The following is a 13,565-nucleotide window of genomic DNA, read 5'->3' as shown; positions in this document are numbered from 1 at the left end:
CTGTGTCCTCTGTTTCGGCACTCACCCATCAGCGGTAACATGTTTCCTGCCTCCAGAGTGTCCAAACCTTTAATAATCTTATATGTCTCAATCAGATCCCCTCTCAGTCTTCTAAACTCAAGGGTATACAAGCCCAGTCGCTCCAGTCTTTCAGAGTAAGGTAGTCCCACCATTCCGGGAATTGACCTCGTGAACCTACGCTGCACTCCCTCAATAGCCAGAATGTCTTTCCTCAAATTTGGAGACCAGAACTGCACAGGTGTGGTCTCACCAGGGCCCTGTACAGCTGCAGAAGAACCTCTTGGCTTCTAGACTCAATCCCTCTTGTTATGAAGGCCAGCATGCTAGTAGCCTTCTTCACTACCTGCTATACCTGCATGCTTACCTTCATTGACTGGTGTTACGGATGTCTATGATTTCATTGAATGATTGAGTAGGCTCAAAGGGACTGTATGGCCAAGATGGTTATTTCTTATGATCTTACATTTTCCCAAATTCCTTCTTACTAGAATTTTCCCCAGGATTGCCATGGTTATAGATCGGTTGCAGAAATTCCTGCAAGATTGCCATGATTATAGAAATTCGCAACTTTGTAAAAATTTCCCTCAGTGTGCAGCAACACCATTCACTTCAAGCAGGGCCACCAGCAAATAACTTGAGGAAACATGGTCATAGATGATTTTATTACACAAGTGGATATGCAAAGCACAGGTGAGTAGCATGAGGCAATGCTACTCCAGTCCAAAGGGCTCTCACTTCACAGTGCTAGTGTTCCTACCACTGCGTAAGGAGGGCTAGGTTCAAGTCCCACCTTATCCAGGGCTGTGCAATAGTATCGCGACAATTAGAAAATATCTAATTCCAGTCCAATTTCAAATAACTTTGGCTGTGAAGGTTAATATTCAGAATGTTCACTTTGATTTGTCACAGGTCCAAATTCAAAAAGGGGGGAAAAGACAAGCAAGGATGAAATTATAGCTGGATAATTTGAGTTTATTCTTTATTGATAGTTAGTTAATATACTTTAACACTGACATTGCTAAAATGCAAGTGCACAAACTATTTTAAAAATTGAATTTCTATTTGTAGTTTCCGTTAAAACCCCTTAACTTAAGAACACTTCAATATCTACCAACCATAGTAAAAACATAATCATTCAAAACATAAATTAGACATCAGAATGATTCACTTGAGGGAAGATACTGATGGACCAAAAAGACTTTTAATCATCCACAATTTGGTTCTGTTCTTAAAAAACTTGCCAGGTGCAAGTAACCCAACAAACGAAAACACAACATCACTCTCGGCTAACTGCAAAGTAGTTCCCTCTAGAAAACACTAAAACTGACAGTAATTCCAAAATCAAATCAAGCCTAGATGAATAGTGTCTTTGTGTGTTTTTGGAATATATATCTAAAATAGGCAAACATTTCAGAGTTCTCCTGGTGTTGAGATCAATCAGGAGTCAAAACAGGACAAAGGTTATACTGTCTATCTGGGTTTAAGGCTATATGCAGAGCAACACAAAAACAATGACTTCACGTTTATACGTAGATAGCTCCCATACAAAGGCTGGCACATTCCCAATGCACCCTCCTTGACCTCAAGATAGAATCAACTCCTTGGAAAAGTAATTTCACTGCAGCAACATAAAGGTACAGGTAAGGCATTAAGTGGATGTGGGTGCATGAAGTCTCTGGTCACTCAGCGGTCTCTCAAAGATTAGCTTCATGAAAGTGAGGACTGCAGATGCTGGAGATTAGAGTTGAGAGAGTGGTGCTGGAAAAGCACAGCAGGTCAGTCAGCATCTGAGGAGCAGGAGAATTGAGGTTTCAGGTCTCAGCCCCCAAACATGAACTGTCTACTCTTTCCCCACTTAAGGTTTACATTAATCATTTAGAAAAGGGCAAATTGTGCCCTTTACTGGAACTATAATTATTAATGACAATGTCATATTTGCAAAGTCTGAAGCCTGAAACCAGGAGCAAAAGGACAGTTTCCACTGACTTCCGGCTTCTTTCTCTCCCAGTCTCCCTCCTCACCTCCTCCTTCTTAGAATGTTTGACGATCTTTTTCTCCATCTTGGCCGCACTTTTATCAGCTCCCTTTCCCTTTTTATCCTTTTTACTTTTTTTGCCCATTATGCGACCCTCCCAATCCTTTCGTCTCTCACTGCTCGCCGGTTATGAAGCTCAGAATTCTCAACATGCGGTCAGACACTGAATACGTATAAATAAACACATCCGGGTCAAAGAGTGTTGTCACAAGAGACACGCACGACGTAAACCCCTTCACGTTTGTGAATTCAACCTCCCACGCTCCCCTTGATGCTTCAATTCATCTGAGAAACAATAGAAATATCAAACATGGTCGTTGTTGCTAAGGCTACGGCTGTCGTGACGCTCCACGGCGCCGTCAATCGGCAACTGGCCGACATTGCAACTCCTATTAAAATAACTGAAGAACTGCCCGTGCTGGAAATCTAAAATTAAAGCAGAAATTAGTGGAGAAACTCAGCAGGTCTGGCAGTATTTGTGGTCAGAAAGCAGAGTTAACGTTTCAACTCTGGAGACCCTTATTCGGAATTGGTCGTAGCTAAGAAAAGGTGGTATATATTGCTAAAGACGGTGTTTGGGGGAAGCAATAAGGCTATGGATGGAGAAGGAGCCTCGAAATAGAGAACGATAGTTTGGCAGACAAAGATAGTCATGATAGTATGCTAGGGAAGGAAAAAAGCTGATAATGAGGACCATAAATTGGAGTAAATGGGTTGACTGTACTGAGAGCAGTCAAGGTCATGTGACATCACTTTAAGTGCATTCAGATTCAGTGCATGATATGCATGCAATGCTGTGGAGCATTAACTGGTCAGAGACAAAAGAACTGCAGATGCTAGAATCCAAAGTAGACAGGTAGGAGGCTGGAAGAACACAGCAGGCCAGGCAGCATCAGGAGGTGCAGAAGTCAATGTTTCGGATGTAACCCTTCTTCAGGACTGGGAATGGGTGTGGGGAGAGGTGGGTACAGGGTGGTGAAGTAGGGTTAGGTGAAGACAGGTAGAGGCTATGACCTAGTTGGTACTAAAAGCAGTCCATGTCATGGCACGACCAAGGCTCTAGGGTTGAGTATGGGACATTAGAGAAAGTGATCAGGTTCTAAAATTATTGAACTTAATATTGAATTATGAAGGCTACAAGGTCCCCAAGTGGAAAATGGCATGTTATTCTTCCAGTTTGTGCTGAACTTCACTGAAGCACTGCACCAGGCCCAAAATAGAAAAGTTGATTTGGGCACACTTCCACTATCCAAGAACCTGCAATTTACCTGCACTTCACTCAATCTAGGTAAAAACAATGACTGCAGATGCTGAAAATCAAATACTGGATTAGTGGTGCTGGAAGAGCACAGCAGTTCAGGCAGCATCCAACGAGCAGCGAAATCAACGTTTCGGGCAAAAGCCAGATGAAGGGCTTTTGCCCGAAACGTTGATTTCGCTGCTCGTTGGATGCTGCCTGAACTGCTGTGCTCTTCCAGCACCACTAATCCAGTACTTCACTCAATCTAGTCTACTGTAGTAACTGCACACAATGTGGTCTCTTCTACACTGGGGAGATTGTTCAGTGCAAACAGGGTGACCACTTTGCAGAACACCTACATTTTGTCTGCAAAAATGACTCTGAGCTTCCAATTGCCTGCCACTTCAATACACCACCATGATAGCCGACCAACCTTTATGTCTCACAGTTGCTGCAATACTCCAGTAGAGCTCAAGACAATCAGATTTTCTGCGTGGGAACGTTGCAGCCTTCGGGACTCAATACCGAGTTCAATAATTTCAGAACCTGAATACCTTTGATGTCCTTTACCGACCCCACACCCCAAGCCCTGTCATGACATGGGCTGCTTTCAGCACAGCCAACCCATTTTCACCCACTTATGGTCCTCATTATCAGCTTTTTTTCCTTCCCTGTCATACCATCATCCATCCCTTTGGCTGCCAAACTGTTGTTCTCACTGACTGGGCTCCATCTCCATCCATAGCACTCATTGCTTCCCCCTTCCCACCCTGTCCTAGCTACCATAAGTTCTGAAGAAGGATCACCAGACTCAAAACATTCATTCTGCTTTTTCTCCACAAATGCTGTCAGACCTCTTGAGTTTCTCCACTAATTTCTGTTTTAATTTCAGTTTGAATTTATTCTGTTTCAGTGTTCAAAATACAAAGTCAGTAGCAATAATTATATAATAATTTACAGTCGAAATGCGTATACTACTCCAAGTGACCCTCAATGCACCTCGCACAAGCCCTCCTCCAATCTTTGCTGACTTGTGGATGTAGATCACTGCTTTGACCATTCTTTGATGTTCTATGGATGGAATGAGGTCAGCTGATTTCCTTGATACACAGCAGTCATTTAAGTGACCACAAAGTCTCCAAATCCTCTCTTCAGACTACTTTGCAGAAGCCAAGGCCACAATTTAACAAACAGAGCAATGCACAGGGAGTGACTTTTGGATAAGAGGCTAAACCATCTGCCCTTGAAATGAGCATAGAAGATTCCAGGCCTGAAGATAATCGAGAATTCTCCAAAATCATTGAAAATGCTAATAATGTGGTCATTATCTTTTTTTTTCATGACATCGTGCTGTGTATAAATTGACTTCTGTGTTTTTACATGACTAGAGGATGTATTTCTAAACAGTAGTTCATAGATTGTACAACAGAGGTCATGAATAATGTCCTATAAAATCAATATCTTATTTCATTGCAATCAGTCTAAAGGTACACTTCTGGCTTTTCCATCCCCTGTGAAAGACTTGTTTCCTTTTCAAATATCAACTGAAATAGGAGAGTGATAGAATTCACAGAAACAAACGCACTTCATTCATTCTGAAGTGAAATATTCTTAGATCTGGAGAAGTTGGATATTGCTATAGTAAAGTAACAGTTGACATGGCACTGGGGAAAATGGGAAGCTGAAGAAGTAAATATTGTGATCTCCTGGTCTCCAGACGGTCAGAGACTAGACATTCCCCAAAAAGATGCATGTCGGGTCTTGTTAGAAGTCTGAAATCACTGTCTATGTGGTAATTCCCGTGAAATTTAACTTCCAATTGGCAATTACAAAGCACCTGGAACCCTTCTAAAAATATTCTCAATTCTGAGTGAGAGTTGGAGTTGGAGATTTCAAAGGATTTGCAGTTAATTAATTGTTAGCCAGGAAAAGTTAGAAGATTAGTCAGAATTTAGACTCCAAGCTACTATAAGACTGACACCCACTCTCAAATCGCAACTAGGCCACCCAACATTTGTGCTGAGATCCCTGTCCTCCAGATACTTCGCCCCTACTCCCCTCATAACCAGTTCCAAAACCCTTTACCACTCTATTCTCACACACACTTTCCAACTATAATCTGTCACTCCTGGCCACACTAGCCACCTGACACCCCTTTACATATCTGGCACTATATTCCCTTATCCACCTGCCACTCTACCCACTCACTACCCTACTTCCTCACTCACCTTGCAGTCTACCCTTTTGTCAACTCACCCAGCATCCCTCCTGCTCACCCACCTGGTCTCTAACTCTTTACCCACCTGCCACCATATCCACTTACCCACACTCCCTCCTCATCCACCCACCTACCTACCATTCTATTCCCTCTCCCACTTACCTTACTCACCTCTCAGTAGCTGTCAAAGTGGAATTACTGTTTCAGTGTAATATTTGTTAATGTTTAATAAGTATAAATTAACTTAATAAAGATGTTAATGGTTATGGTAAATATAGACTATTGAGAGACAAAAAGATGATTTGATAACAGCAAGAAGATGGAGCTCTCTCTCTCTCAACCTCAAAGTCAATGTCAGTAAAAAAAACAGCTTGAGAAAGTAACCATTTACTGAGAACTCAAGGATATCTGCAAACATTGATACTGCTGCAGAAACAAAACAATAGTAAGGACTCTGTCACCCTCACAAATCCAGAATTCTAAGAACTTAAAACCACAATTAATTTTTTTTCTCTTTTCTATGTCCTTCTTCATAAATGTAATACTGTGTGTATTTGATGTGTTTTCATTTGTTTTTGTTGGGCAGTAGGTAAGAAAATTCCTGTTTCTTTCACTCAAGAAAATCTTGTATTTTGTTCTTTAACTTTGATTTAGTCAAATAAATTCTAATTGAAGTATGATAATCATGTGCTAAAAAAAATCAAAATATTTGTTGTGATCAACTATGAGTTAAAAGAGAACTGCTGATTCCCTCTCCTCTTTTTGTTATGTTATAAGCCAGACCAGATTGCCTCAAAATATTTTAAGAAGGTAGTATAGACTGTAACTGTTTTTCTTACTTTCAAGGCAGTTGTGAAGTGAATATTCCAGATGTAATGCAACTGGTCAAACCACTCAATGTTAAGCAAAGCACAATTTATTTAAACACTAGAGTTAATATACAAACAAAAGAAGGAGGAATTTAGAATAACTAAACTATTGGAATACTTAACCAGATAATAGATACAGGACCTATGACAAATTAATTGTTCTAATATAGTAACATCACATAAACATACCCCTTGGCAAAAAGGAAAATTCAATCACAGATTCTTACTTGCAGGTTCCCAATCCAGGATGGAATAATGTCAAGAGAGATTTCAGAGAAAGTCACAATTAGGAATCATTTACTGAAGCTAGCAATCCTTCAGGGACCCAACCAGCTTCTCACTGCTACACCTAAAAAACTAGAAAGCCTGATCTGGGAGAATTAGCCACTCCCCTCCCATTTTAAAGATGTCCTCTGATTGTTGACTTAAGCAATATCCTGTAGTCAATTCGGTACCTTTGCCTTTACAACCCCTCTTCAAAACAACTCAGGCAAAATAATCTTTTTAAACTGACAACATTGTCACAGTTACAATAAATTTGGATGCTCGGTCCCTCATGTTCCCACAGGTGAACAACAAAAATGGAATGGGAGTTAGGGTTAGCCAATTCCCCTTCCTCATTTGGTCTTTACAGTATCTTAGGTGAAAATGAGGACTGCAGATGCTGGAGGTTAGAGTTGAGAGTGTGTTGCTAGAAAAGCACAGCAGGTCAAGCAGCATCTGAGGAGCAGGAAAATCGATGTTTTGGGCAAAAACCTTTCATCAGGAATTACAATGTCTTGTATGCTTTGCAAAAATAATGAGCATGGAAATGTGATTGACTCTTAACTGTCCTCTGGACAATGAGAGATAGGTAATAAATTCTGGCCTAGCTAGTGACACATACATCGTGTAATTAAAATTTAAAAACTCAATGACTCACCTTTGTTACATAAGTGGAAATCAAGCAAAGTATACTGCATTAATGCTTGTTGATTGGCATGCCAATGCATAACTTTCACACCTGAAAGCTGCTGCCTCTGCATAGACCTTGGAGGTTTGCATGGCAGCAAGGAAATTTCATGAAGTGTGAGTGCAGAGCATTATCAATCACATCCATATGGCCACAAAAGTGTAAAGTAAGCAATCGGTGAGATTCATCAACAGGAGGTGATCCGTGAGGTAGGGTGGGGGATGAGGTGGGGAAGCAGGGAGGTGTGTGTGTGTGTGTGTGTGTGTCTTTGATTCAATGCAAGGGCCTTACATATCATGGCCGTCTGCTGTGACTTGACAACATATCCTTTCAGAGAGGAGTGGATCATGCTAGATCAGCACAGTTCATCAGATGGGATGAATACGCAGAGCAGTACAGTAGCTATATTGTTTAGGGCGTGTGGCTGGAGCCAGCTTGAGTCTAAGTTCTCATCAGGATGACGTGAACACTAGGGCATATCTGATCCAGACACGTTTCACTTGTGTTCCTCATCCAGTAGGACTGCATGTTCTGGCATTCACTTTGATCTGCTTGTGAGAACACATTCACAATACGCACAACTTTGAAGTGTTCCATTTTTATCATCATTACATCATGCAGATCTCTTCAACAGGGCCATTGTCCCAGTTCAAAGGCTTGTATTTCTTCTTTCTTTTCCAGTTTTGATATTAAAAAGTGGAAGCTCACCTATCTGGGATCAAAGAGCGAGGATCCACAAATCAAATTCAACATTCCTAATTATATAAGAATGTAAGAAATAGGAGCAGGAATAGGAGCAGGAATAGGCCATCTGGCCCTTCAAGCCTTCTCTGCCATTCAATAGGATTATGGCTGATCTTTTCATGGCCTCAGTACCACTTGGCCTCTCACCATAGCCCTTAATAGATAGTAATCTACATAGGCCCAAATGAAAGTCACCCAAATGAAACACAATGTAATGACTAATAAGGTGCCTCTTCACTGTCAGTGACTCTAAGTGATGCTCCTGTTGTTGCTTCACATGATATACAGGCAACCTTCTCTCTTGTATCTGCTTGTAACTGAGATGCAGATGGCAGTGGTCCTTCTTTTGGACTTGGCATCCTCATCTCTTCAGTGACTGCCTCAGCATTGTTTTGGCATTCTGATACAGAGGACACTATAAGCTGGGCACAGTTGGCAACCACTCCATGTATCTTTGATCCATTTGGATGAACTGACTAGTTAATGCTACAGAGCTCCCCAAGTTCAACTAACCTCTCTCACCATCCCCCAACTGCCTTCCTAGCCCTTCCCCTCCCTGCCACTCTTTCCTGCCACCAACCGGATTCATTCCTCCCATTGACCATCCAGACTGTAGCCTCTACCTATCTTCACCTATCCCCACTTCACCACCCTGCCCCCTGCTTGCCCCTTGATCTGCAGCTCCCCCCACACACACTCCCAGTCCTGAAGAAGTTGGCAGAACCTGAAATGCCAACTTCTACACCTGGCTTGCTGTGTTCTTCCAGCCTCCTACCTGTCTACTTTGGATTCCAGCATCTGCAGTTTTTTGTCTCTAACCTGTTAATGCTGCAGTGCATTGCATGCATTTTGTGCATATCATGCACTGCATCTGAATGCACTTAAAATGAGGCCACATGAAGTTGACTGTTCACTCAGTGCTCAAAACACTGATACATAGTGGTGCACGAACTGAATGGAGTCCTCCATCACAACCCATAACCTCATACTGCTTCAGGAAGGCTTGTTTGGCAATGCACTTCATATAATTGATCAAAGTAGAATTGTCTCACTTTTCACATCAGAAGCCCTGCTTCTGTGACAGCTGAGCATATTTGTGTCCGTCACTTATCCTCCAAAGAGAACTTCCTCCAGCGGCCTCTGCTGTGTAATCTCCACCTTGTTCATTTGTGATGCATGATTTACTTACCTTCAGCTTTCCTAGTCATGCATAAGGCCCCACCAAAATTCCACATTTTCTAAGGATACAGGGGATGCTGCAGCAGCACTGGCAACCTTCCCATCTCCCAGTCAGCCTGTGGGTGACATAAGATAGGGATTGTGAGAACTTGTCGCTGACAGTACACGTCTCTGCAGAGCTGAGGCTTTCCATTACAGATGAAGCTCTGGTGTGCTAATGCATGCTACCCTCTTCAGTGGCAGAATTAAAATATTGCTCCATCCTCCCCTCCAAATATTCCTATTTCTCCAATTTCCACTTCTTCTAGTTGTACCTCCTTGAGATATCTATTGCTGCCTCTTCAAGAGCAGTGAGAATGGTGAGCTGAGGCACTTGTCTCATTGTGTGTCCCTTTCTCTTGCAAGAATAAATGAGAAAGAAAGAAGGCAATGTGGGCCTTTTCAGCAATGTGAACAATCACTTTATATAGGAAGCTGCATATATTAGTACAAGAACCGAAGTTCTTCAATAATAGTATGCATGTGAGGTTTTACAAGATGATTAGGTTTTGGGAAAACTCTTTAATTCAAGGTAAAATGCAGTAATGTCGAGGACAATGTGATCTGTCTCCACTTCTACCTGACAACACAGGTCAGGTGGCAAGGTTATCATCTGGACTCAAGTTACTAAGAGTAAGGTATGAAATGTTCACACCTGAAACATGGGAAGGGGCATTGGGCCTGACTCTTGGCAGGCTTTTGCTTTCTGAAAATTTTAAAAGTAAGGATGAAGAGAGAGATCTCACTGAGAGACAAGAGGTATCCCATTTAGGGAGAGAGGAGAATGCATCCATTCAGTGAGTTACCCCAAGCAAAAATATGGGAAGGCACATGGTCAAAGAGATGCATCCTGTGAGAATGGAAGGAATCTGGAAGCATAATTCAGGTCTGGCTAATGGGCGAAGGAATCGTCACAGTTGGCCTTACTACTCATATTCAGCTTGAGGAGATTTCACCATAAACTGACATAAGTGCAAATGATGTCCACTCTATTTTACAACTCAGTGAAATAGGGGGGCACAAACCTGTTAGAAACTCAGAGTCTTTTGAACCAGCTCCTGGAAAAATTGCCATTCAATGGACAGCAGCCAGTGAAGTATTAGTATAGTGTGGAATTTTATTCAGGTTAAAATATCCATGGAGAATATCTTTACCTTGTTTCATGTATTAGTTGCCTACTAAGTACGGTTTAAATAAAAAATGCATTGTAAAAAATAAACTACAATATCTTTAAATGGTGTGAGATGGTAGCATAAATGATAACTCGACGTCAAATAAGGATTGACATCTAATATCTGAAACACATGCAGCATTTTGTATTCTCCTGAAGGGGGTGCTGCATGCTATATTGCAGTGTTCAAAGCACTTTCAATAAATGTGTTTCCCTCATTACGTCCCCACCTCATGAGTGCTATTTATTTTCTTGGAGCTTCAATCTTGAGTTTTCACTATTATGAAAGAGATATATTTTATTCAAAAATAAATTTAAGCTTTTCGTAGTATCATTTTAAACAGTTGAGAAGAGGGGTTTAAATGATGAGTTCTTAAAACATTTACTTCTGAGGGCCAGTGTTCGACAATCCTTCACTGCATCCTCCAAGTTACAAATTTTTCACAGATTCATGTAATGCAACACTAGTATTTTTCTCTTTGAAATAAACTAAACAATTAAATATATCTTTATTATTGTTGTTTTTGCTTTACTTACTTACTCTGAAACTTGTTTCTGGTACTCAGCAGCAATTTTGACAAGATGTGAAGGCATCTTTAATATGCAAGAGTGGATTGTATTTGAACAGATGAACAAGAATAGGTTCCTCAGCTCTTCAAGCCTGTTTTGCATTCAATAAGATCTTCTCTAATCTGAACTTAACCTCAACTGTCAACTCTATGACTGATATAGTGCTTCAGTAGAAGCAATGCTGTATTATTTTGCATTATACACAATATGGATTTACTTCACATGATGTCTATACACAAGTAATTTCTAACAGAAATGACTGATTGGGAAACAGGAATGGAAATCTTGCCTGACTTTATTGTTGCCTTCCAACTGATCTTGGCACTCAGTGTTGTTCATCTCAGGACAACCAACAGAACAGATTCAACACTCCTGGGCCAGTACAACAATGAATGAGTGTATTGTCCCAGTGATTCAATAGCGAAGGCCTTCATTTGCATTTGTATCTGTACAGATTACACAAAAAACACAATTATACTTTAAGTCATCCCAAATAGCAAAATGTATTGCCAAGTACTACTTTGTTTAAACTTCCTTGCGTAGATTCAGTTTTTGTTATTCACATTTCACAAATATGTATAATTAACCTACACAAACATAGCCATTGATGGAAGCAAACTAATTCAAAACCATTTGTATAGATTCCCGTCAAACTAGGAACTCCTCCGCCACATCTGGCATTGTTTGTACCGGTAATCACATCCTGCCTTTATCCACATAACATATTTTTTAAAGTAGTCAATTGTGTTTAATGAACAAATCTCAATGGAAATACAAACTTAGTAAAAGCTGCTCTGTTAATTACTTAGGTGGCAGTGGCAAAGAAAACCAAGTGAGTGAAAATAAATGAAAGAGAAGATTGTTTAGTCTGGGGAAAAGAAAGCAAACATTAGAGCAGTTTTCTAAAATAGAAACTGAACTTGAGAAAATAAGAATTGAAACCAATTGACAGTTAAAAGACAAGTTTATCTGTATTGAGTTTTTTCTCTGAAATAGATTTGATAACCTGTGATTAAAAATCACTAAATACTGACATTTAAATTCCATATACAGTTGACAATGAGGTGAATGACAGAATGAATGAAGAAGTGGATTATGCTCCTTGTACTTGCAAAAAATGAGACAAATACATATTAAAGTAATGTTTTAGAGAAATAACATTATCTAACCCATGTCTGTTTTTTAAAGCAGAGGTTGATGTCCTACAATAGAGTCATAGAGATGTAGAGCACGGAAACAGACCCTTGGGTCCAACTCATCCATGCCGACCAGAAATCCTGTATAAATCTAGTTAGATTTGCCAGCATTTGGCCCATATCCCTTTAAACACTCCCTATTCATATACTGATACAGATGCCTTTTAAATGTTGTAATTGTACCCACCTTCACCACTTCCTCTGGCAGCTCGTTCCATACATGCACCATCCACTTCGTGAAAAAGTTGCCTCTTAGGTCCATTTTAGATCCTTTCCCTCTTGCCTTAAATCTATGCTCTCTAGTTTTGGACTCACCCAAACCCAGGGAAAAGACTGTGTCTATCTATCCTATCCATGTCCTTCGTGATTTTATAAACCTCTATGAGGTCACCCCTCAGCCTCCAACAATCAAGGGAAAATACCCCCAGCCTATTCAGCCTCTCCTTATAGATCAAACCCTCCAACCCTGGCAATAATAAACTTACCATAGGTGTCAGCTCAGCTGCTATCATGGCACCCAATTTGTTAGCATTCCAAAAAGAGCACAGTTTTCAGCAACACTGCTACTTTGACATTTGTAGAACATTTGACACTCTGATCATAGATTCCCATTCGTAGCAAGCTGCCTTCTTGAGCTACTGCAGTCCATGTGTTGTGATATACCCACAATGCTGTTCGAAAATTAGTTCCAGGATTTTGACCCAATTAAAATGAAGGCACAGCAAAATATTTCCAAATCTGAGTGGTGAGTGACTTGGAGCAGAAATTGCTGGTGGTGGCATTCCCATGTTTCTGCTGCCCTTGTTCTTCTGGATGGTGGCTCTCTTGTGTTTGGAAAGTGCATTCTAAAGAACCTTGACAAATTTCTGTTGTGCAACATGTGGATGTAATGCAGTTTTGCAACTCAACATTTGTGGTGGAGACTATGGATGTTTGTGGAAGTGGTAACAAACAAGCCAACTACAGATACACAATCCTTTGTCCAAAATCCTCGGGGCCAGTTGTTTTTCTGAGTTCAGAATTTTTCAGATCTCTGAATAAATGACATTTTCACAGTGAAATTAAAAAATTACCTAACAGCAGATGTACATGTGAATAGTACGAGTGCTGAGACACAATTGATGCCTGCCAGTGTTGGACCATGCTGAATGACATGGTTCAAGTGGGTGTGGAGTTGGGTTACCTGTTCACATGCCAAAATGATGCTCCACACTCCACGAAAAATTTCAGATTTCAGAGCTTTTTGGATTTCGGAATTTTGGATATAAGATTGTGTACCTGTACTTTGTTTTGGTTTCAAACTTCTTGTTGCTCCTGGAGGTTACTCATCC

The 13,565-nt window shown here is 40.7% G+C and overlaps 1 protein-coding gene across 1 annotated transcript in view; it reads right to left on the bottom strand.

The window, feature by feature from the left end:
* klhdc4 (kelch domain containing 4) overlaps positions 1-2,240 on the bottom strand; it is an 84,664-nt gene extending 82,424 nt beyond the window's left edge. Inside the window, exon 1 of the mRNA XM_072596128.1 lies at positions 2,043-2,240. Within this exon, the coding sequence (XP_072452229.1) occupies positions 2,043-2,141 (99 nt within the window). The 5' untranslated portion in view covers positions 2,142-2,240. The remainder of the gene's footprint in view (positions 1-2,042) is intronic.
* Between the last annotated feature and the right edge of the window lie 11,325 nt (positions 2,241-13,565).

This window comes from Chiloscyllium punctatum, chromosome 26, assembly GCF_047496795.1.
Source record: "Chiloscyllium punctatum isolate Juve2018m chromosome 26, sChiPun1.3, whole genome shotgun sequence".
NCBI classification, from domain to species: Eukaryota; Metazoa; Chordata; class Chondrichthyes; order Orectolobiformes; family Hemiscylliidae; genus Chiloscyllium; species Chiloscyllium punctatum.
This window is presented reverse-complemented; position numbering and strand designations above follow the sequence as displayed.